Source organism: Natator depressus, chromosome 7, assembly GCF_965152275.1.
Source record: "Natator depressus isolate rNatDep1 chromosome 7, rNatDep2.hap1, whole genome shotgun sequence".
In the NCBI taxonomy this organism is placed as follows: Eukaryota; Metazoa; Chordata; order Testudines; family Cheloniidae; genus Natator; species Natator depressus.
The window spans coordinates 30,421,421-30,445,868 of NC_134240.1; the positions used below are offsets into that span (position 1 = coordinate 30,421,421).

Consider the following 24,448-nt stretch of genomic DNA (forward strand, 5'->3'; position numbering starts at 1 on the left):
GGGGGTAGATTTAGTCCAGCCCACAGCAGGTGCACTGCACCTTGGGTTCACAGAGGGAGCTGCTCTGTGGGCAGGACTCCCCCCACCAGAGAAGAGGCTAGTCACTCCCTGCAGGCAGATTTATTGAAATTCCACATTACAGACAGCCAGGAAAAAAGTTAGTCAGGGGCATTTTACCCCCTATCCACGCCCCCAATACAAAATAATCTGTAGAAGAATAAAAGGCTCTTATGTTACATCTGTCCCTGGGGAAGGAGGTAGTGTCACACCCAGCTGCCCCCCTCCCACCCCACAAAAAGACTACAAAGATACAAATCAGTAAAAAATAGGATTAAAAAAGATTTTATATAAAAATAACCCTTTTTATCCTGCTCTGAGGTTCCCCCAAGGATCAGCCCCAGGTCATGGGGGGGGGCACAACAGGTTACCCCCCCACAATCTCATCTTTGGGTGGGGGTTGTCAGGGCAGGGAACAGCCCCCACTTCACAATGAGGCAGCCCCCTGGCAGCATCAAGCCCCCTGAATAATCTGTGGGGCAGCCTCCCCAGAGGCATCAAGGTGGGGGTTGCTGATTAAAAAAGTAAAAATGTATAAAAAAAGTGTGTCTTAGTGTATTTGCAGTGGCCCCACCCCATGTAGCCCCCCACCCCTGCACCCCCACCTCTTAGAGCACCCCAAAAGCAGAAACTCTGTGTGCCCCACTGGCCCAGTGCATGGAGGGGGCACAGTGCCACCTCCCTCTCCCCCCACAGCACATGCTGGTTGTAGAGGATGTGGAGGTGCCAGGGCGACCCCACGTCTCAGCAGTGGTCTCCCCAGTGGAGTGGCTGGGGAGGCCGTGTCTCCCAGCACGGTGTTCTCCACAGCAGGCGCTCCGTGCCAGGCCCCCGGCTGCTTCACAGCACAGTGCTCTCATCCTCCTCTTCCTGAGGGGCAGCCCGGGGGTGCCCATTTCTCACCCCCACCTCCAGCTCAGCTTGGAGGAAGCAGCGGATCTCCTGGGGCAGTGCCTGTGCCTCCAGCTCGCACTCCCGCTCCAGCTCCTCCACCAGCTGCAGGGGAGGGGAGAGGGGTGTTGGTGGGGGACACAGTGGGAAAGACCCCCACCCCCCATGACTGTACTAGGGCCTGAAGCTGCACAATCTCTCCTCTACACTGCATGATGGGCCCACAGCTCCTCCCCACACTGCAGGCATCCAGGGCTCTCCGGGGGATGACCCTAGAACAGCACCAGCCCCCCACCTGTGGCACTCGCTCCCGCAGGGTTTCCCCTGCTAGGGCAACTGGGCCCATGGGAGACACCCCCTGGCACTACCAGTCCCACCCCCTCCATACTCACCCTGGGCTCCTCCTCTTCAATTTGCTGTAGGATTTCCTGGTGCCCTGCCACAAGCTTCTCCTGGCGCCGCTTCTGGGCTTCCTCCAGCTGCAGAGAGGGGGCAAGAGCGCATTTCTGGCAGGAGCAGACCAAGGGAAAGGGGTGCTGCGAGCCTGTCAGTGCCCAGGGAACGAATGAGGGGCAGGACTAGCAGGAGAGCTGCCCCCACTAATGCTCAGATCTTACAGGGATCCCATGTATCTGCGGAAGCACAAGTGGGGCAGCTGGCTCTTCTCTCCCCCCGGAATGGTCAATGTGGGAGGCAGAGCGAGGCAACATGGGGGGCACTCACCCTGCGGATGGAATTCACTGATTCATTGATGTGTCTCCTGTTAATCTCGGTCAGCTCCCTGCAGGGATATGGGGGAGGAAGAGACAGACCATCAGGCAGGACAGCCCCTTCCCATAAAGGGTCAACTCCAGCCTGACCACGCTCAGAACTGGCTGGGAATACCCCCGCCCTCCGAGCACAGGGATCTGTATGCCCCATCTATCCCCCAGTGACACAGGGATCCCTGACCCAGGATTCATATTGCCTCCCCTCCCCACTGCCCCCATGTGCACTGTGGTCCAAAGCCCTAGCCCAGCCTCAGCCCCAGGAGTAGCAGGACATGTGACCTCCCCCAGCACTGGCCCCACCCCTGCTAGCTCCCTCCTTCCCTGTTCCACCCCTAGCCCCCGCCCCCCACTAACCCCTTTCCCCCCCCAGCAGCTCACTCCCCTCCTCCCCACACTAGCCCAACGCCGCTAGCTCCCACCTGCCCCTGCCACTCACACATCTTTCTTCTGCTTCTCCCGGGATTTGGCCTCTGTGATGCTGTTGTGCCGCTTGCGGTCCAGGATTTTCTGCAGCTCCTTCTTCTCCCTGGGGAGGGGCACAGATCTATCAGACTTGGGGGGAGCAGTGTCCTGGGGAAACTGCCATCACCTGCCCCCACCCCCAGCACCCACCTCTCACTGGTCTCCTTGACTCTCTTCAGCTGGGCAGCCTGGCAGTCCTGGGCAATTTCCCGCAGCCGCTGCTGGGCCTTGTGGGTGGGGACAGACAGGAGCAGTGTCAGGGCATTTGCTGTTAGATCCCTGACCCTGGCACCCTCCCTTCCCCCAAACTCCCCTCCCAGCTAGCAATCCCGCGCTGCCCCCCACCAAAGTGCTGCCCTTGCATTCCACGCCCCCATCCCCTCCCATCCCAGCTCCAGAACCCCTTCCTCAGATACCCATGTGTAGTTCCCCCGCGGCTGCAGGGGATCTTTGGGAGCTGCCCTGTGCCCTCCTCCGGAAGGGCACCTGTTTCAGCTGCCCCTTATTCTGATGCTCCTCTGCCTGCCCTCCGAGGTACCTGTTGCAGGTGCTCCTTTTTGCGGGCTCTCTCCACCTGGTGCTGGGTTTCCCGCAGCTGCAGCAGTCCCCGCAGCTGCCCCTCCTGCAGCTCCAGCTTCTGCCGAGACACTTCCTGCTCCAGTGCCTCCAGCGAGCCGTTGGCACTGCAAGGGACAGAGACTGTCAGCACGGTGGGTGCCGTGGGTCGGGATTGAGGGGCACCAGCAGAGCTGGGATAATGGGGGCTGCGGATGGGGACTGAGGGGCAGAGTTGCGGGGGGGGGGAATCCTAGGGCTGGAATAACAGGGGGTTGTGGGAGAGGCAGTGGTAGGGGCTGAAGGTCAGGCCTGAAGGGCACCAGCAGAGCCATGAGGGGCCACTCACTCCTGGTGCCCACGGCGCAGGCTCCGCTCCACTTGGGAGCGGCGCCGGAGGCTGTCGCTGTGCAGCTGGTGAGCCTGGGTGCTCTGCTTCTTGTTGAGGCTGGAGATGTTCTTCATGTGCTTCTTGCGTAGCTCCTTCAGCTCCCGGTACTGCTTCTTCAGCAGCTTGATGTAGCCCTTTTGCTGCCGCAGCTCCTCCAGGGACTGGGGAGCCACCTCTGGAACAGAGTGAGGGAAGGAGGGTCTCAGCATCCCCCAATCCCTGCATACACAGGAAGCCAGTGCTGAGATACAGCTGCCTCTGGGGAGGGGCACAGGGGGCTGGTAACAACAAAGCTGCCTCCTCCCATCACCCCCAAGCGGAGGGATGTGGGGTCAGTGGGAGGCAGTGTCCCATGCTTGGGCGCAGTCCTTACCTGCGAGGACGCTGGCAATGAGGTCGTCCCTTTGCCCTGCAGGGAGGAGGCGGCAGTGGTTAGGGGGAGGCATGAGGAGAAAACCCGCCCCAATCTTTTTCAGCACCCACAAAGGGCTACAGTTCTGAAGACTGGACTGGACCTCAGGGGTCTCTGCCATTATGCACCCCACACATGCCACTGGGATTGGCTCCATTGCACCATGACTCTGTACTCCCCATCACAGGAGAACCCCCCCTCCTCATGCAGCCTATGAGAACCCCTCCTTTTATAGGGGACACTCCCTCCCCCACATTAAAGGAAAGCCCTACCCAGCAGAGGGTGCCTCCCCCAGCTTATAACCCTGGCCTCCCAATGGGGACAGAACTCAGGGATCCCCCTTGCCTGGGCTGGCGACACTAGGGCTGCCGGCAGGGGGCAGCAGGACAGTGGGTGGCTGTCGGGAATCCGTGGGGGGCTCGGCCACCACATCAGCTCGCTGCTTCCCAGACGTTTCCCGCGGCTTCTCTGAATTCTCCTGGGGAAGAGAGGGGTTCGAGGATGGGTTCAGTGGGGGAGACAGAGGGCTCCCCTTGTCACGGAGTGTGGGGGAGTCCAGGCCCTGCACCCTTCTTCCTGGGATTCACTGAGACTCTCAGCCAGCCAGTAAAACAGAAGGTTTATTGGACAACAGGAACACAGTCCAAAACAGAGCTTGTGGGTACCCCCAGGACCCCTCAGTCAAGTCCTTCTGGGGGAGCAGGGAGCTTAGACCCCAGCCCTGGGGTTCCCTGTGTTCCTCCACCCAGCCCCAAACTGAAACTAAACCCACCCAGCAGGTTCCCTGCTGCAGCCTCCGTCCACATTCCTGGGCAGAGGTGTTACCTCCCCCTCCCCCTCCTGGCTCAGGTAACGGGCTCTCAGGTCTCCCGTCCCCAGGGCACATTCCCAGGTCAACACTCCCCCCTCCCTGCTGCGTCACATCGTCACACCCCTCAACCTGTCCTCAAGATCCACCCCCCACCAAAACGCTTGTTGATTCCTTCCTAGAGCCCCCACCAAGCCACACCTCTAGACGGAGTGAGATCCCGCCCCTCACCAGTACCCCATTATCCTCAGACTCAGATCCACTGCCCCCCAACTAGCCCTAAGCATCCCCCATCTGATACCCCATTCCGCTTCTCCCTCAGAGCCACTACTGCACACACCCTCTCTCTCCCAGATCCATTGGCCCCCATCCCCCACTCACTTCACTGTCTCCAATCAGTGCCACCAGCTGTTTTGCCCGCTGGTCCATGAGGCTGACGTGTTTAATGGGGTTGATCAGGGCCTCTGCGTAGTCTAAGAGGTAGAAATAGGAGGCTGAAAGATGCATGCGAGGGAAATTCCCACCCAAGTCCCCACCACAGCCCCCCCGTTTACCCTCTCCCCCCCACCACATCGCAGGCCACACTCCTTCATCCCTCCAAATAGACACCCTCTTCCAGAGACACCTCATCAGCCCCAGCTCCCCTCCAGCCAGCCCCACAGCAGGACACCCTCCCATCTGTCCCCCATACCCTGGTGGTCGTCTGGGATATAGTCATTGGCTTCTGTGTAGACCAGCAGGGCGGGCAGGCTCAGGGGCTGGTTGCTCTCACTGCGCAGGCAGATGTAGTGGTACCCTGGTTGGGAGGGCACAGAGACGGGGTGGGGGGGGGGTGTCAGACCAGACCAAATGGGGGGGAGCACCTGGGATTTATGGGGGCACTGTGCCATCCCATTGTTGGGGGCTGGGTAGGGAGTGCCCCATGCCAAGATCACCATCCACAGCGGACGGGGACAAGGCTGCCCACAGGGCACTAAGGGGGGGGAGGGGCAGAAATAACTGTAGGGGGAAAGAGCAATGCATCATGGGGCACAGCAGGGGAACGCAGCACCTCCTGCACCCTGCTTGCCTGGAGCAGTGCATGATGGGGACCACTGCAGGGGGTTCTGGGTAATTCACATCTCACAAATCCCCTCCCCATTGCCTCAGTGACAGGCCTAGAGTAATGCATGATGGGACCAGGTCTAGAGCTCATGGGGGGAGGTTGTGGGGTAACCAGCACGTCCCCTATCCCCCCATTGCCTTGGCGATAGGTGGGGTGGGGGCAGGGACCCCAGGTGGCTCCGCTTACCGGACCGGATGGCTGAGACAGGCAGGATCCGGTGCCCGACAAATTTACCCCCCTCCTCAAAGACAGCAATGCGCAGGGACGCCAGCGTGGGCAGCACCACCTGGGGGAGCAAAGCGGGCGTTAGATGCTGCCCCTGGGACCCACAGGAAGGGAGATCACCCACACCTGGGCTGGGGCAGAGGCTGGACACTCTTCCGGCCCTGCCCACCCAGTGTTATCAGCTGCCCCCGTCTCCTCCCACCGCTGCTCCAGCAGCCTTACCTTGGGGAAAACGAAGGGCTCCTCATCCCAGACGGGGTTGAAGGAGTTCCCCTGGGACGGGCGCGTCCGGAACTTGCGCTTGGTGTCGACGGGGAGACCGAACATGTCTACTTCCACGTAGATGCCCACCCGCTTGTCTGACAGGAACTGCCCCGAGATTATCTGGGGTGGGGGCGGGGGGGGGTGGAAGAGGGAGAGAGAGAAGGGGTCAGAGTCACTAGTGACCGCCCACATACCTCTGATCCCACCTGACACCCCCACGTGCCCCCGACAAGCTCCAGCCCCACTTGCCCCCTATGCCCCACACACCCATGTGCCCACAACACACCCCATCCCCCCGTCATGCCCACCAGGATGGGTTGGCATCAGCCCCCAGCTCTCACCTTGACCTTGACCATGTTGGCCACAATGCCATCCACGATGTTCTCAGTGAAGGGGTCAAAGGGCTTGTCCTCACGCCGCATGAACTCGGGCTTCAGCAGGTATCCACTGCGCCGGTTGTACTCAAACATGCCCAGGTTCAGCTGCATTGGCAGGTCTGGAGGGTAACAGGACCCCCATGAGGAGGTGGAGATTAGGGGCAGGGCACTGAAAGACTGTGGGGAGCCCTAGAGAGTTGGGATGGGGAACTCCTCATTCACCCCCACCCCGACATCACTGGCACAGCCTCAGTGGGGGAGGGGGTGCCAAATTAATGGCACTAAGAGAGAGGTGCTGAGGGAACATGACACAGTAATGACTCCCAGGGACTCCAATCGCACTGGGGTCCCCCTGCACCAGGGACTGAGAGGCACTGGCAGAGCTGCGAGATAGCTGGGGGTCATGACTGAGCGGGATCCTCACCGAGGGACTGGAAGTTGAGTGCCACCATCTGGCAGCCGGCGTTCCAGAAAAGCTGGGGCATGTAATTGGAGGAGTCGACCCGTGTGCCCTTGGGGTAGATGCGGCTTAGCTGCTTCTTGTTGTATCTGGGCGCATGGCGGGGTGTCAAGGTAGTAGTGGGAGACAGTGGCCAACAGCCCCCCCCCCCAGGAGCACCTGCTCTTACCCTGCAGCTCAACATCTCCTATGAACCAACCTTCCCTTTTCCTGCCCTCCCCACTATCCCCCCACTGCTCCCTGCCCCCCCCACCAAATCTACCTCTGCCTTCCCCAGTACCCCCCCCCCAACCACCACCACCACAGCTCCCTGCTCCCCAGTACTGCCCCCGGCAGGATACTCGACAAATTCCATGGGGCTCTTGGTGAGCTGCTCCAGCCCCTTGGTCTCCACGAAGGACGACATCTCGAAGGACTTGTCCCGCTCTATGGGCAGTAAGGGGGAGTGCATTAGTGCCCCCCTGTGGAGAAACCCCTTCCAGCAGCATCAGCCCCCAGCCACACCTCCATGGTCAGCAACACCCAACCCTCCACTGAGCCCACCCAGACAGCCCTGCCTCCCCACAGCCCCACCAGATAGCCCTCCTCAAATTCCCCTCCCCCTAGACCATCACACCCCCATCCATCCTCACAGATATCCCTGCCCACTCCTCCACTCTCGCTCCCCTTGCCCCTCAAATCCTACCCCCCCATAACTCCCTAAGCATTCTGCCCCCAACCAAGCCCACTGCATAAAGAGCTCCTACCCCCCAGCCTCTCAGATCTCAGCACCCCACACCTCTCTGCCCCCCCAGACAGCCCCCCACACTCACTGCTGGTGGCCTGGAAGGATTTGAATTTGACGGGTTCAATGTAATTCACCAGTGTGGACATCTCCTCGGTGGCATTCACCTCACTGCTGGCCGTGCCCTGTGGGGGGTGGGGGTGAAGGGTCAGGGCAGCCAACTTGCAGGTCCCAAGGCCACTTTCCCAAGAAGTAAAGTCCTCTCTGCAAAGGTTCAGGGGCTGGGCAGGCACACCTGGCTATCGACCCCCCACATCTGCCATTTCAGTGCTGCTCACATCCTAGTCACCCCCACCTAGTAACCCCCCACCCATGTTACAAAGCAGGGGGCAGGAGGGGAGATCCCCCCTCAGGGCAACCCCCGGAAATGGAGCCCCATGGCCCCCCCTTTACCTCATCTGTTGTGGGCTTCTTGGGGTCTGGCTGCTCTTCCTCCTCCTCCTCTTCGCTGTCAGCCTCCCGGTCTGGGGCGGGGGGGGGGGGGGGGGAGAGAAGGGTTAGAGATCCCAGACCATCAGACACACCCACCCTTAACCCTCCCGAGAGAGTCACTCCACGCCCTGCCCCCCACCAGGGAGACCCAACCTCGCTGCCCCCCAGCCTCCCCACGTTGCCTTGCACGGGATTGTCACTCCAATGCCCTAGCCCCAAACCCCACCACAGTCCCCTTCCATACACAGGCGCCCCATCGCTCAGACCCTTCCTCCCAACACCCCCCTGGGCTCTGATGTGGCGGGAGGGGATGTTAGTGATGGGACATGCCTCCCTCCCCCCCCACTCACCAATGGATTTACGGGGCTCTGCCAGCTTGGCCAGTCTCTCCGGTGGCGCCTTCTCCTCCCCATTGGCAATGACCGGAGGGGTGGCCCCCTTGTGCTGCTCGACATAAGGGGAGCCTGGAGGGGGAGGGGTGTGAGCACCACAGAGCGGAGGGGGGGGCACCTTGTCCCCCAGCTCCCCAGTGACACAGGAAATGGAGGGTGGACCCCACATCTAGAAGGGATGTTTTGCTGTGCAGACCCCACGGCAGGCCCACAGCACCCAAAGGGGGTATCGTATTCCTGCCCCACCCACAAGGGGAAAGCTCCATGGGCGGGGAACATGCTGCATGGTTGCGGGGAGAAGGGAGATCGCGGGCAGAGCCTGGAAGGGAAGCACTGCCTGATTCCTCTCTCAGCAGCTGTGGTGGGGGCCAGGCTTGTCTACGCCCAAGGTGTCCCTGAGGTTGGTGGGGAAAGGAAGTACAAAGCCCAGGGTGCTTGGCAGGAGGGAGAATGAGGGTGGCACTGGACATGGGGGCAGTGAGCGCAGATCCAGTGGGTAAGTGGCTGGCACTAGCTGGGAAGGGGTACATACCCCATGGGAGCCAGGGTGGATTTGGGGTATGTACCCAGTGGGGGGCGGATCCAAGGTACATACCCTGTCAGGGGTGGGCGCACTGGCTGAGGAGGGGTACGTACCCGGTGGAGGCAGATCCAGGACAGTCTTTTCTCTCTCCCTCATTTTTTACATCCATGTGCGGAATGAATTTTGTTATGTGCACCAATATGGAGATGATGTGTGACATATCACCTCCATACTGGTGCATATAACAAAATTCATGTGGTGGGGCCAAGCGGTTCAGAGTGTGGGAGGGGGCTCAGAGCTGGGGCAGAGGGTTGGGGTGTGGGGGAAGTGAGGGTTCTGGCTGGGTGTGCGGGCTCTGGGGTGGGGCTCCCCAGGGATACAGTGGGGATAGAAGACTCCCCCCACAGCTCTCTCTCCCCGCAGCAGCATCTGAGCTGAAGGGGAGAGACGCCTGTCCCCCGTCCGCAGCAGGTCCAGACGAAGGGCGCCTGTTCCCCAACGGCAGCAGGTCCGGGGCTGGGCTGGGGCTTGGGGAGAGGTGCTTAATAGGCAGCTGTGCAGCCATACAACTTAGAGGGAACTTAGATCCAGGGTACACACCCTGTGGGAGGGTGGCACTGGCTGGGAAGGGGTTCGTACCCGGCCGGGGGGATGGGGATCCAGGTTACATACCCTGTGGGAGGGTGGGGCGCACTGGCTGGGGAGGGGTACGGGAGATCCAGGTTACATACCCTGTGCGGGGTGGGGCGCACTGGCTGGGGAGGGGTACGTACCCGGCGGGGGGGACGGGGATCCAGGTTACGTACCCTGTGGGGGGTGGGGGCACTGGCTGGAGAGGGGTACGTACCCGGCGCGGGGGACAGGGATCCAGGTTACGTACCCTGTGGGGGGTGGGGGGCACTGGCTGGGGAGGGGTACGTACCTGGCGGGGGGGGGGGGGGAGAGAATATCCAGGTTACATACCCTTTGCGGGGTGGGGCGCACTGGCTGGGGAGGGGTACGGGAGATCCAGGTTACATACCCTGTGCGGGGTGGGGCGCACTGGCTGGGGAGGGGTATGTACCCGGCAGGGGGGACGGGGATCCAGGTTACGTACCCTGTGGGGGGTGGGGGGCACTGGCTGGGGAGGGGTACGTACCCGGCGGGGGGGACGGGGATCCAGGTTACGTACCCTGTGGGGGGTGGGGGGCACTGGCTGGGGAGGGGTACGGGAGATCCAGGTTACGTACCCTGTGGGGGGTGGGGGGCACTGGCTGGGGAGGGGTACGGGAGATCCAGGTTACATACCCTGTGCGGGGTGGGGCGCACTGGCTGGGGAGGAGTACGTACCCGGCGGGGGCGAGGGCAAATCCCCAAGGCCTGGCCCCGCGTCGCTCACAGTGGACTCCAGCAGGCGCTTGCGGATGCTGCTCCCCTCGGGGCCCTTGCTCGCCCGCCGCTGCCGCCGCTTCTTGTTTTTCACCAGGATGCGGCCCATCAGCTCCTGGGGGCTGGGCAGCACCACGCCTGGTTGCAGCTGCGGGGGAAAAGGGTTAGAACAGGGCCAGTCAGCCATGGGGGATGGAGACCCCATGGACACCTCCATTCTCTCCCCCCAAACTCCACTGACCCAACTCCCTCCTCCAGACACCCTGTCTGCTCCTCCATGCCCAGATATTCATGACCCACTCATCCACCCCCCACTTCCCCACACTCTCCCGAATACCCACAACCCTGACCTCCAGCTTCTTGATACACTTGCCCCCTGCCCCCCATTCCTGGATACCCCTCCTCCTCTCCCCCTGGTACCTCACCCCCATGCCTAGATATGCCTCTTTCTTGCCCCCATGCCTGATACCCCCTTCCTTGCCCCCCACTTCAGCCACCTTACCGGGTATTTCTCCAGGGGATCGATCAGTAGTGCATCGCCAAAGATGCTGCGGCAGTACTCAGCCATCTTTGCCTGCTGCTTGGCTCTGAGGGCAGAGTGAAGGGGCCATTAGAACTATGGAGCACCAGCCTCTCCCAGCAGGACATGCCCCAGGGAGCAGGATGGGAGTACTGGTCGGGGGCCATGGGGATTACTCACGAGTCAACATGGTTCTCAAAGGACAGGATGACAGGGAACGGGGAAGTCTTGAAAGCGCTTTCAGCAATGGCCTCAATCACCTCCTAGAGCCGGGGGAGATCAGAGTCAGGGCTGGCATAACAAGGGGCTGCTGGTTGGGACTTAGTGCACCAGCAGACCTGGGGGAGTCCAGAACCGGAACATCAGGGGACTGTGGGTCAGGAGCTCAGGACTGGGGGGGGCCCTAGTATCTTAATGGAATTGTCACAATCCTGGTGAAGCTGTCATAAGCAAATTAGGGAGACGTGGTCTCGATTATATTACTATCAGAGGGATGCCAAACTGGATGAAAGGCCCTACTCAAAGGACAGTTATCAATGGTTTGCTGTCAAACCGGGGAGGGGGCGGAGGAAGAGGAAAGAAGTATCCAGTGGGGTCCCACAGCTCGCCCAAGGGTCAGTCCTGGGTCCAGTATCATTCCACATTTTCAGTAATGACTTGGATAGTAGAGTGGAGAGTGTGCTCATAACATGTGCGGATGACCCCAAGCTGGGAGGGGTTGCAAGCACTTTGTAGGGCAGGCTTCAAAATCAGAACGACCTTGCCAAATTAGAGAAGAGGTCTGAAATCAATGAGATGAAATTCAATAAAAACAAGTGCAGAGTATTGCACTTAGGAAACTAAAATCAGATGTACAATTACAAAATGGGGAAGACCTGGCTAGGTGATTGTATAGCTGAGACAGAGCTGGGGCTGATAGTGAATCACAATTCGAATGAGTCAACAACATGCTGCTATTGTGACAAAGGCTAATATAATTTGGGGGGAGGGGGTATTAACAGGTAGGTCGTATGTATGACATGGGAGGTAACCGCCCTACTCTACTCAGCACTGGGGAAGCCTCAGCTGCAGTACTGTGTCCAGTTGTCCGGTTCTGGGCATCACACTTCAGGAAAGATGTGGACAAATTGGAGAGTCCAGAGGTGAGCAACAAGAATGCTAAAAGGTTTAGAAACCCTGACCTAGGAGGAAAGGTTAAAAACACTGGGCTTGTTTAGTCATGAGAAAAGAAGACTGAGGGGACCTGCTAACAGTCTTCCAATATGTTAAGGGCTGCTATAAAGAGAATGGGGATCAATTATTCTCCATCACCCCTGAAGGCAGGACCCTAATGGGCTTGATCTGCAGCAAGGAACATTTAGGCCAGATGCGAGACAGAACTGTCGGACTCTAAGGGTACCTCAGCTCTGGGACAGGTCTCCCACCTCCGTCACTGGAGGTGTTTAAGAACCGGTTGGGCAAACTCCTGTCAGGGAGGGTCGATGTTTATTGGTCCTGCTTCAGCACAAGGGGCCGGACTTGGTGGCCTCTTGTGGCCCCTCCAGCCCCACAACTCTGGGAGCAGGGGAGGGTCCCAGGGGTGCGTCGGTCAGCACCTTGAAAGGGATCTCGGTTGTCATGGTGAAGCCGTGCGTGATGAAGGGCTCTTCGTCCTGGGGGCGCCCCTTCCAGCAGTCAAGTTCGATGCAGCGGCAGCCGCTCAGCAGCACCTGGCGATACATCTCCACCGAGGAGTTCCCAGTCAGCTGGCCCGCTGGGGCAGGGAGGGACAGGTGTCAGCATCAGCACCCCATGGATGCCCTGACTCTCCCAGACTCCAAACGCACAGACCCCCGCCCATACATACAGACCCCCGGCACACAGCCCTGACCCCGTAAACCCACCCATGCCACAGACCCCCACCCAACCCCCATACTCAACTCACAGACCCCCCCCCACCCCAGCCCGCCCATACGGACCCTCAGAGCACAGTCCTGACCCTGCAAACCCCATACTCAATTACAGATCCCCGCCCCGTCCATATATACAGACCCCCCAGCACACAGCCCTGACCCCGCCCAAACACAAACACAAACCCATTGATCCCCAACCCCCAGACCCTTCCACGCGCACACCCACCTCGCATGCTTGCCCCCCCCCCCCCGCCAACCACCACCACAGGGAGGAGGAACAGGGGTCTATGAGGGGGGGATGTGCTAGGGCCATCCCTAGGGACACCGGGGGTCCCCCAGACTATCTTGGCAGTTGCGGAGCTCAGAGCGTGCTAGGGGACAGCCTCCCCAATACCTACAAGGTAGGTGTTGTGGGAGGGGTTGATGGGGGGGCAGTTTGGGCCCCCCCGCACCTGTGAGGGAGGGGTTTATGGGGGCTAGTCAGGGGGGGAGGGGCTCTACCTGTGAGGTAGGTTTTGTGGGAGGAGTTGATGGAGGGGTGGTTCGGGGACCCCCACCCATATCTGTGAGGGAGGGGTCGATGGGGGTCGCCTGTACCTGTGAAGGAGGGGTTGATGGGGGGCAGTCTGGGGGCCCCGTACCTGTGAGGTAGGTGTTGTGGGAGGGGTCGATGGGGAGTGCTTGGGGGGGGGTGCGTACCTGTGAGGTACGTGTTGTGGGAGGGGTCGAACCTGTGAGGTAGGTGTTGTGGGAGGAGTCGATGGGGAGTGGTTTGGGGGGGGGGGGCCAGCCACCGTACCTGTGAGGTAGGTGTTGTGGGAGGGGTCGATGGGGAGTGCTTGGGGGGGGGGTGCGTACCTGTGAGGTAGGTGTTGTGGGAGGGGTCGAACCTGTGAGGTAGGTGTTGTGGGAGGAGTCGATGGGGAGTGGTTTGGGGGGGCCGGCCGTACCTGTGAGGTAGGTGTTGTGGGAGGAGTCGATGGGGAGTGGTTTGGGGGGGCCGGCCGTACCTGTGAGGTAGGTGTTGTGGGAGGAGTCGATGGGGAGTGGTTTGGGGGGGCCATACCTGTGAGGTAGGTGTTGTGGGAGGAGTTGATGAAGTAGCTGCTCAGCGGTTGGCTCATGTCGTCGCTCAGGTCCAGCTTTTCAGGGGGGACGATGCTGTTCTCCTCCCCCCCCAGGTAGCGCCCGAACCCCTCCATGGACATCTGGTCTGGGGGGCAGGAGGTTAGTTAGCCCACAGCAGGGTGCCCAGTCCTTCCCGCCCCCCTACTGCCATTCCCCTCCCCAGTCTCCCTCAGCCCTGTGCCAGGGTTCCCCGCCAACCCTGCCACTCCCCACTAGCTCTCCCCGCCCCCGCGGGGCTCACCACGCTCCAGGAACTGGCGGTTGGGCTCGTACTTGTCGATCAGCTGGCGCACCTGGGCACAGCTGAGGGGGGGGTATAGCACCTCATTCAGCCGCGGGTCCCGCTGCCGCTGGTTGATGAAATCCATCAGCTGATCCAGGCTCAGGTAGGGTTTCCCCTTCGCCCCACTGTGGGGGGCAGAGATGTTACCCACCAGGCAACACCCTCCACAGGTAACCTCACCCCCACAGCACCCCCCATTTGGCAGATCACTGCCATCCCAGTTAGCTGCTGAACCCCCCTCCTCCAACCTCCCTGGTGGCTGGGAGCCTTCCTTCCCCACCCCACAAACACACATAACCCCTCCCCCTGCGACATCCCCAGTGCCACCCCGCCAGACAATGGACCCTCTCCAGATACCCTCAGCAGGTTCCACCCTGCCCCCGATTCCCAGACTTCCCCCTGCTCCTGACAGTGGACCCTCTGCTGCAGCCCCAAGGTCATGCCCCAGACATGGGCCCACCCTCCCAGCAGCACCCTGCGGGGGCTGGCACTCACATCTCCAGCAGGATTTTGTCAATGTCAGGCCGCAGACAGAGCTTGTTCAGGAAGCGCTCAAAGATCTCCAGGGTGAACTCGTCCGGCTTGATTGACTCGCTCTGAGAGGAATAACAAGGGTGCACGTCAGTCACTGGGGGACACGAGGCAGCTGGGGCGGGTGGCTGGTGGGGAGGGACGTACCCGATTGAAGTTAAGGCCACAGGACTCCAGAGCTGTCTCCACACGCTTCTTATCGGCTGAGAACATCTTCAGGATGCTGGGGAGACAGGAGAGCAGGAATCCTGCGGTTCGGACTGAGGGGCACCAGCAGAGCAAGGGTTGGAGGGGCAGGCTGTGGGTTGGGACTGAGGGACACCCGCAGCGCTCAGGTTGTGTGTGTGGGGGGGCGCTGTGGGTCAGGATTGAGGGGCACCAGCAGAGCAGTAGTTGGAGTGGGGCTGTGGGTTGGGACTGAGGGGCACCAGCAGAGCTCATCTTCAGTCAGGGAGTTTGGAAACAACACCCATGGGCCTGGTGGGGCCCTGGCTGCTCCCTACTACAGTAAAGGGAGCAGGAGGCAGGGCAGGAAACTTACTTCTTCACTGGGATCCGGCTCTCCTGGTTCACCTGGAGTTTGAGCCGGGTGTAGCTGAGGGAAGGAAACAAGACAGAGGTTACAGAGCAGCAAAGCCTGGCCAGACACCACTCACCATAGTCAGCTCTGGGGTGGGGTGCACAAGCTGTTTATACAGTGATCCCTTGCCCAGTGTTGGGATGCAGATGCTTCTGGGGCTGCATACGGGAATCCCCTTCCTGGTGCTGGGATGCAGCTACCTCTAGAGTAGGGCACACAAGCTATCTATATAGGGACCCCTTGCCCGATGCGAAGACATACGTTTTCTGCAGGAAGGTGTTGCGAGACGCATTTTGGGCCAGAATGTTCATAGCCAGTTTGAACAGCTCCTCGCTCCAGACCTGGAGGGAACAGCGTGGGGGAAAAGAGATGAGAGACTGTAGGGCTGCTGCCCCCTTCCTCCCTGTGTCAAGGATGCCCTCTCCCCCACCCATCAGTGAGCCAACAGGGTGCACTCCCATGGGACATAGTTTCTAGGCACCACCCTGTCCCGACCCCATCTGAGACGCACCCTCCAGTCTCCACCCCCCACTCACTTGGCAACCCCCAGCCATCCACTACCCCACCCTTCTCCATTTCCAGGGTCTCTCACACATTGCTGATTACCCTGCTCGGTCCCCACGGCCAACCCCCTCCCCCATGGACTCCCCTCCATTCCCCCCTACCCCGTACTGTCCCCCGTGTCCTGCCCCCCCATGCCCCGTTGCTTACTCCTGCTTGCTCCCCACTCACCTTCCCCCACTGGCCAGTCCCCCTCCCCACCCACATCTCCCTCCATTCCCCCAGGCACTCAACTGTCCCCCCATTCCCAGTATCTTCTTTTCCACCCACCCCTGTCAGCCCCCACTCCAACATCCTCCACGCCACAGTTGGCAACACTCCCCATTCATTCCCCCTCCCTATTGCCAACCCCGGTCCCTGCCAGCTGCCACTCACCCACCACGCACCCACCTTGGCCACGTCCTCCTGCACTGCCATGAAGTTCAGGAAGCTGATGTTGACGAGGTCCGGGCCATGCACCACAGTCAGCAGTTTCTCCTCGGGCCGCGGCTCTGAGCCCCCCAATCCCAGCATCTCCCGCAACTTGGGGTCCTGCCATGGGTTGGGGGGATGGTGTGAGCCAGCAATGCTCTGCCTGCCAGCAGAGAGTGCTGTAACATCACCCCCCGCCCCCTATGAGGAGCAGCACTGGGCAGCTCAGCCAATCAGGGTTAAAACCACCACCCCCCACTCCAGGCCATCTCTGGGATCATGAGCCAGTGCCCGGCTCCCCTGCCGTGCCCCCACTGTGTTTTGTAGGGTCTCCCAGCGCAGGCCAGGATTAGGCCCCCAGTGCATTATGGTAGGATCTCCCAGGCACCCTATTCCTCTCCCACATCAGGCATGGCTCCCCTACAGAAGTGAGGGGAGTGTTAGACCTAACCCTGCCCCTCACTCTCCCAGCTCCGTCCTGGAAGCTCTCTTCCCATGACAAGGAATTTGCAGATGCTCCCTAACTGGGGCCCAGGGTGGGGCCGGAACCTAAAGAGGGAGGGGGTGGAGCTTGGTAGGGATCACTCAGCTCCCCAGCCAACCCACACTGGCCATGGGGAAGCTGGAATGGAGGACAAGGTTCCTTATTGTAGGGTCTCCCTTGCAGGGGGCGGCATGCACCAGTTTATTACTGAAGAGTCTCCCTCCATCCCCTCTCTTTTGTTGTCATAGGGCATCTCCCTGCATGTGAGGAGGGTGGGCTACAGGCACCAGTTTGTGACTGTACGGTCTCTTCACCCCCACTCTCAGCTGGTTCCTGCCAGAGCCTCTCCCTCACCTTTGGGATTCTGGCATAGCGTCCAGTCCGCGTGTCTCGAATGGAGCTGATGTCCAAGATGTCAACTTCCTGCCAGGGACAAAAAGGGGGGTGGGGGGAGATGCCCCTTAGAGCTGGAGCAGTGCCGGAGGTGGGGTGGGGAGGAGTTCCTGCCTAACGATCCAGGCTCTGGGCACCAATCCCAGCCACATGTAAAGCAGCTGCCAAGGAACTGCTGCTGGGGGAATCCCTGCTGCATCTCCTCCTCCCTCCAGGATCCTGTACGCACCCTCAGCACAGGAGGGCAGGGACACCAGGACAGGAAATGGGGGGATGACACAGGGTAGGGGGCTATGTGGATCCAGGAGTAAGGAAAGCTTAGGAGAGGGACCATCTGGGGCCTGGAGGAGGGAGACAACCCCACCCCTTGGGGTGTGCGGGCGGCAGTGGGGGGGCATTTCCTGTGTGAGGCCTGGGTGGCTGTGCTGGAGGGTCATGGGAAAGGGCAGAGAGGGAGAGGGGCCAAGACAGAAACGCTCTCCCCCACATCCCCACCCATGGCCTGCGTGCGTGCGGGGGGGGGGGAAGGGGGGGAGACAGAAACCACAGCAGAGCTTGGAACCTGCCCACCCTTTGTAGCTGAGAGAAGTACAAGAATTTCCACACAGTCCCTTCAGAGGGGACGTACTGCAGCCCCCCCCACCCCCCAGCCAACCACCAGGAGGTGTCTCAAAACTAGCCGCCCTTGGGAAACCAGCCCTTGGGAAACCAACGGTAATTCAACACAGGGGCCGGAGAGCAGCAAGAGTGAAGGGGCAGGGTGGGGGGGAAACCTGGAATGCAGACTGAATCAAATTCGACTCTCCCACCACTCAGCACCCCCCAGTTCTGCCCTTCCCACCTCTACTCTCTCCCCCACCCCGTCCCACTACCCCCAACCCTCTGCCTCCCTCCCCCCCCTGCAAGAACCACCCCCTCCTAAGAATGTATCAACACCATAAATCAGAGTGTGGGGGTGGGGCACGCTGGGGAGACAAGACTGGGGGAAGGAGGGCTCACCCCCAAACTGAACCTGGAGAGGTAGGGGGCAGGCAGGTGACCGCCCCTTGGCACCACCCCAGCAAATTCCTGCCAAACAGGCCTGGTGGCTCAGCCACAAGAGCAAGTGACCCAGCCTCCCAGGCCAGCTCCAGGAGAGCAGCAGCAAGCTGGCTGAACTCTTGGATATTGCAACCCCAGCGTGTCCCAGCAGGGGGCACTGTGGGGTATGGGGTGGGACCACCAGCTGTGGGAGGAGCTCCCATCCAGTGCTGGCCTCTGTCAGCAGGGGACGCCATAGGAAGGACTGGCTGGGAAGAAATGGGGGATGGCTGACAGACGTTTCCGGCCATGGGGCCTTTCCCGTCTTGCTCCCTGGCTGACCTCGATAAGGGCAGGGAAAGTGCCAAGTGTTTCCGGGCTCTGTCATCTCAGCAGGGCTCGATGGGGACGTGGTGGGGGAAGGCAGAAACCAGCCTCAGCTCAGGCCATGCGATACAAGTGTTGCCAGGGCCCTACCATGTGGGGTGCATTCCAGTAGAGGAAGAATCCCAAGGGGTCAACCCGCAGCGTCACCAGGGCCTGGGTTGTTGGCTCCTGGGGGCATAGAGAGGAAGGAGTGTCAGTGCAACTGGCTCTGTTCCTGATCCTGACCCGCACCCACCCTGCCAGCCCAGGCCTGGGCTCTTCCCTCCCCCAAATAGCTCTGCCGGTGCCCCTCAACCCCAACCCATGGCCCCCCAACTACCCCAGGCCTGGGCTCTATCCACCCCCCAGCTCTGCCAGTGCACCTCAATCTCAAACCACAGCCCCCTGCTATCCCAGCCCTGCCGGGCCCCCTCCCCCCACAGCTCTGCCAGTGCCCCTCAACCCCAACTCACAGCCCCCTGCTATCCCAGGCCTTGGTTCCCCCATTCCCTGGCCCCAGCTCTGCTGATGCCCCTCAATCCCTACCCACTGCCCCCCGTGTAGTTTGGCTGGTTTGAGGCCAAAGCTTACTCTGGTGACTTTCCTGCACATGCCTATCCCTCCGGATGCTTAGTGCCCCTCAGCTCTGTGGAGTCCCAGATCTTACTACATGCAGGTATTTCTGGCAGGGGTGGGCACATGGGGAGTATCAGCCGGGGTGAGGGGACAGGGGAGCCCTGGCCTGGAAGCTCTAGTGGGGGGAATTAGCCACGGGCAGAGGGTGGGGGAGCCCTGGCCTGGGAGTTCTAGTGTGGGGGGGAGGGGGGGAAATTAGCCATGAGCAGGGGGTGGGTGAGCCCTGGTCTGGGGGTCCAGGACCTGCAGTGCTGGTGGCAATCCACAGTGAGGGCCTCTCCAAGCCCCGGCACCCCCCATATGGAGCTGTGAATGCATCCTAAGCAGAGAGCACTACCTATCCAGGTCACCCCTCCCCCAGCAAGGCAGGGCACTCCCCCAGACCTAACTAGGTCTCCCTCCCCCACATGAGAGCATCTTATAGCCCTACCCCAGGGATCAGACACTGGGAGGACATGGTGGGTGTTATTAACTCCCCTCGCTTGGAGAGGCCCCTTGGCTCCCATCCTAGGCAGTGCAGTGCAGGTGTGAAGGGGGGTAGGAAATCAATGGAGACCTGATGTGCTTCTTGGTCAATGGCCCCTCTGTACTGCTGACTTAAATGCAGAGAGTCGGGGGAGGGGGAGTCAAGAGCCAAAACAGACTAGAGAGAGACTGGGACACAATGGGAGCTCCTGGCTACTCCAGGCCAGAATCATCCAGCAGGGGGCACTGTAGGAAGCAGGGCAGGAGGTGGCTGTGGGGGGAGCTCCCAGCTGCTCCAGCCCAGCCCCTCCCAGCGGGGGATGCAGCTGGGAGCATTTGCTGAGGGGATGGGGGCTCAGACAGCACCTGTTCACAAGAGAAAGACCTTAGACCCCAGATTCAGCTGCAATAAAACAGCATCACAAAGCCGCTCGTGCCCCAGGACTTTGCCCCAGAGTGGTGCAAAGGGAGTGCCCAACCCCCCAGCCTTCCTAGTACCACCCATCCCAGGCACTGCCTGGCACCTGCCTAGCTTTGAACTTACAAGGCATGATCTGACACAGCTGCACATCAGAGAGAGCAGGGGCTGCGGGTCAGGGGCACCAGCAAAGCTTGGTGGGGGAGCCCAGGTCTGGGATAGCAGGGGGATGAGAATCAGGGCTGAGGGGTACCAGCAGAGCTGGGGCGCTGGGAGGGAGGGGCCCTGGGAGGCACCTTGCAGACTTGGCCTGGCCACACTCACAGCTAGTCGGGAAGTGGCTGGGGGGTGGAGCGGTGCTTGGCCAGGGACCTGGGAGCTTGTTTCTCTGAGCTGTGCAAACACAGTTAGGATTTCACATCCCGGAGCGAAAAAGAAGGGGGGATGCCAGTGCTGGGGGAGGGGGAGTCAGAGAACAAGAGGGCTGGGATCAGGAGACACCTCCCCACCTCCATCCCTAAATCTGGTCCTCCAGGGAAAAGGGGTTTCTCAGTCCTGGCTCTAAGGGCTTCTAACCTGCTGCCATGTCCCAGCCCAGAGGCGGCTGCACCTCAGTACTAAGCCCACGTGTGTGTGTGTGTGTGTGTGTGTGTGTGTGTGTGTGCGGGGGCTTGGATAAGGCCAGCTCTCAGCCTCCTTCATGCCATCCGAATCTGCCCTGGCAACACCCAATTATGGTGTGAGCTGGGCACCCCAGGGTGTCAGGGGTGAATGGGGCACCCTGCTATGGGGTGGGGTGCTCAAGGCAGGGGAGGTTAACCTTCAACTGCATAACCCCTGCTGTTCTTCCACCTCCCAATAACAGACAGATGCACATGGAGATGTGAACCCAGGTGTCTGGGACCCTTTGCTGCCGTCACTAAGGGTTCCAAAGCAGTGCTCGACTCAATCAAACCAACCCGTGGGGGGATGACTACAGGTCAGGACTGAGGGGCTCCTGCAGAGCTGGGTGGAGCCCAGGGCTGGATAGCAGGGGGAGGAGGGTCAGGATGGAGGGATAGTCAGAACTGTTTCTATGCCTCACTAGATGGGGGTCTCTTACCCCCCCCCATCTTTATCCCCTGATGGGGTCCTCTCTTTTCCACCTCCAACTTCCTTATTTGGTTTTGGGGGCTGAGCTCCAAGCCACTGGGGAATTGCTGGGCCTGAGATTGCGAATCCAGCTGGTGTGGGGAGGACGAGCCAGCGAGATCCTATCACCACCCTGGGGTCGGGGAGCAGGTGGGTGTTGTCCCCCCAAACTGCAAGCCTCAGGACAGGCACAAAATTCTCCCCCACACATGCAGTCCCATTGGCCTAACTGAAGTTTCCCCCAAAATTAGAAGTCAAACTACACCCATGCCTGGGGTCTTCCCCAAAATTCCTCCCCTTTCCTAGGATGCAGGGGCTCGCTGGACCCCCTCTGGAGGGATGCAGGAAGGAACTGGTGTACAAAGTGTGGGGGTATGTGCTGGGAGTGAATGGTGGGGCTGTTCCTAGGGGTCAAGCAGAGAAATTTGAGGGTCCAGGGGGCAGCAGTGATAGGAAGTTTGGGGGGACTCAACAGAGTCCTTCCCTTGCAAGCCGACTGGATAGTTTGGAGTACAATGCAGGGGGGCTTCAGAGGGCAGATATGGCAATTTTGGGTAGTTGAGTGAGGCTTTTGGGAGGCACAGGGCAGAGTCTGGGATGCCTGAGCAGGGCATTAGGAAGCTATACAAGGGGCACAGAGGGATCCCTCTGTGGATCTGGGGTACATGGCAACGCACTGTCCCCAAAGGGGATGCAAGAGGGAGGCAAGAAAGACCAGCTGTGTTGGGGGCTGGGGAGGATGGGAGTGTCTCCCCCAAGATGTCAAGGGCTCCCCCCAGTATAATTTCCTCCCACTCTATGTCCCTCACCACTGCCAGGCTGCTATATGGGGTCCTCAGGATATTGAGGGGCTTTCTCCTGGTGGGAGTGATGTTGAGGATCTCCCTCCTCGCAGGGGACTTCCCAGGAAGGAGACAGGAGGTGCATGGGGGCTCTCCTCTTCAGGGGAAGGGAGTGCAGGGGGATCTAGGTACATAGGGGGAGATCTGTCCTCCAGAGAGGGAAGTGCCTAGGGGAACTCTCCAGAGGGATGCTGGGAGGAATACAGGGGCTGTGGGAAACCTCTCTCCCTGGTCAGGAGCAAGAGGTGGAGGGAGGGACGTGGGTGGTGTGTGTAGCTATCTCCCGCGGGGGGGGGGGGGGAATCAGGTGCAGGTAGTTTCCCGGGCTGGGGGGCGGTCTCTCCGGGGGAAATCCCCGGGTGCAAGGGTCTCCGGGCCTGGAGGGCGGGTGCAGGGGTCTCCCGGGAAGGGACAGGACTCTCCTGGGACGGGCGAGGGTGTCTTTCTCCCCCGACTCACCTCGTCCCATTTGATGAACTTGCTGCCCCGGATCAGGGTCTCGGGGACCCGCAGCGGCTCCAGCTGCAGCGCGTGGACCCCCGGGCGCGCCCCGGCCATGGCTGCACCCAGCGCCCCGGGACACCCAGCCTAGCTACTTCGGCCTCTCCTGCAAGGGCTGCGGGAGGGGCGGGCACAGGCGCGGGGGTGGGGCTGGCCGAAGAGAGACTTAAAGAAACAGCCACCGCCCCCAACCCCTCCGGAGGGGGTGCTGCCACTTTAAGAAAAGGGAGGGGGCAGAGAATGGGGGTGGGTGGGGCGCTGGCCCTTTAAGAAAATGCGAGGACTGAGCGACAGGCCCTTTAAGAGATTGGCGGAGGAGCGGGGGGGAAGAAATATCCTCTTCCTCCCTAGGGAGGGGCAACTTCTTAAAGGGACAGCCGCCCCGGAACAGAGGGAAGGTTTTGCAGCGTTGTTAGCTCAGGAACATTGACTGGAAACGCATCACAGAAGTACCAGCCTCCAGAAAGGCTTCCCCCTCCCCCACCTCCTTCCAGAGGTGGGGCCTGGAGAGAGACCCTACAATAACAAACCATCTCGTGCTCCAGTGAGACCCCAGCTCTGATCCCTGCAGCATAGCGCCCTCTAGTGCCAAACTGGGGCATTGGGGCCAACACTGACTGCGTGGGGAACGTGCCCCCCTATTGAGCTTGCACAGCGCCCCCAACACGGTGCGGGGATATTGGGGTCACCACTGCCTGGGAGGGGAGAGTGCCCCCTACCGAGACCCCCAGGGGACTCCTGTCCACATCCCAGCTCCGCCCCAACCCACCCCGCAGAGTTTCAGATATTTAACAGGATCATTGCATAAGCCAGCTTGGCCAGCTGCCAGAGAGGATACAGCCTTCACTTTCAACTTCCTGAGGGCTGGGATCATGTAAAGAGCAGCAAGGGAAGAAGTGGGTTTCTATTGCCCCCACCTCCATATCCAGCCCAGGCTTGCAATCCCCCAACTCCATTCCTTTGCAATAGCACCCTCCCTCCCCATGCCAGTTGTACTGGGCCCTACTTCCTGTAGGTCCTATGTAAACAATACTTGTCATTCTATGGGGCATGGATTGGTAGGGAGCCACTGGAATGGGATGGGGAGCTACACTCCATACAAGCTAACCCCTGCCAACAGCTTCCCCCTACTGGAATAGCCCCTCTAGGGATTCAGCCCAAAGGGGGTGTTTGGGGATGTGTGTAAAAGTGTAGGGAAGGCTGGGATTTAATGGGGGAACTGTGTGGGGATGTGCCCCTGATGCCGGGGTTAATGATTCAGGAGCTGGGCTTTAGATCTCAGCTAATACTAAAGGGTCAGACACTGTGCAGCGCAATAAGGCTCCTCAAATCCCTCCATCCCCAAAGCTCCCTGGGCACCACGCACCCATCCCCCTCTATTTCAGGAACTCACTGCATTTCCCACCACCTCGTCCCTCTTCCCTGTTTGCCCCCTATTCCCATACCAGAATCCCCCATTCTCCCCCCCTATGCCAGGGTCCCCCATTCCCTTCTTGCCAGGGACCCCATGTACCCCCATCCCCCTCACCTTTCCTATTCCCCGTATTTCTCCTCTCTCTCTCTTTCAGGGTCTCTAAACTCCACTGGGACACAAGCAGTGCTGGGCTGGGGAACTGAGCTGGAAGATGTTGACTACTGCCATCAACCAGGCCTTTGACCCAAGCCAGTTCCAGACCCCTAAGCCCCCATATGAGCCAATACTGATTATGTGGGGAGAGCGGCCAGCACTGACTGCAAGGAGAGAGAGCCCTCTACTGAGCCCACCCACCCTGCTGCCTGCAGCACAGAGCCCCCCAGCACCAGATCAGGCAAGGGGATCCCAAGGAAGTTTCCAGCATGGCAAACAAAGGGGCATGGGGAGAGAACAGGATTCACCAGAGATGGGATCAGACCCAGGCAGCAGGGCCCCCGCCTCTGTGCACCTGCCACTCGGGGTCCTTGGGATGCTGTGGGGGAAATCTAGCCATCTAGTGCCTAGTGTGGGGAGCAGCAGGAGGGAGGCCTATTGCA

At 60.4% G+C, this 24,448-nt stretch overlaps 1 protein-coding gene across 1 annotated transcript; it reads right to left on the reverse strand.

Annotated features, from left to right (window-relative positions):
• Positions 1-687: 687 nt before the first annotated feature.
• Positions 688-22,559, reverse strand: PLCB3 (phospholipase C beta 3). Its single transcript, XM_074957871.1, has 33 exons — positions 22,397-22,559; positions 18,557-18,634; positions 17,021-17,089; positions 16,162-16,302; positions 15,472-15,551; positions 15,172-15,225; positions 14,778-14,853; positions 14,595-14,695; positions 14,058-14,224; positions 13,755-13,901; positions 12,392-12,549; positions 10,977-11,059; positions 10,779-10,863; positions 10,238-10,424; positions 8,344-8,457; positions 7,955-8,025; positions 7,590-7,686; positions 7,119-7,203; positions 6,742-6,866; positions 6,282-6,436; positions 5,899-6,060; positions 5,638-5,737; positions 5,038-5,142; positions 4,728-4,819; positions 3,884-4,016; positions 3,500-3,535; positions 3,085-3,301; positions 2,719-2,863; positions 2,331-2,407; positions 2,155-2,244; positions 1,672-1,729; positions 1,341-1,427; positions 688-1,053 (listed from the first exon to the last, which is right to left on the reverse strand). Exons 1-33 carry the CDS (start codon positions 22,493-22,495, stop codon positions 898-900), a joined length of 3,630 nt encoding a protein of 1,209 aa, XP_074813972.1. The 5' UTR covers positions 22,496-22,559; the 3' UTR covers positions 688-897.
• Between the last annotated feature and the right edge of the window lie 1,889 nt (positions 22,560-24,448).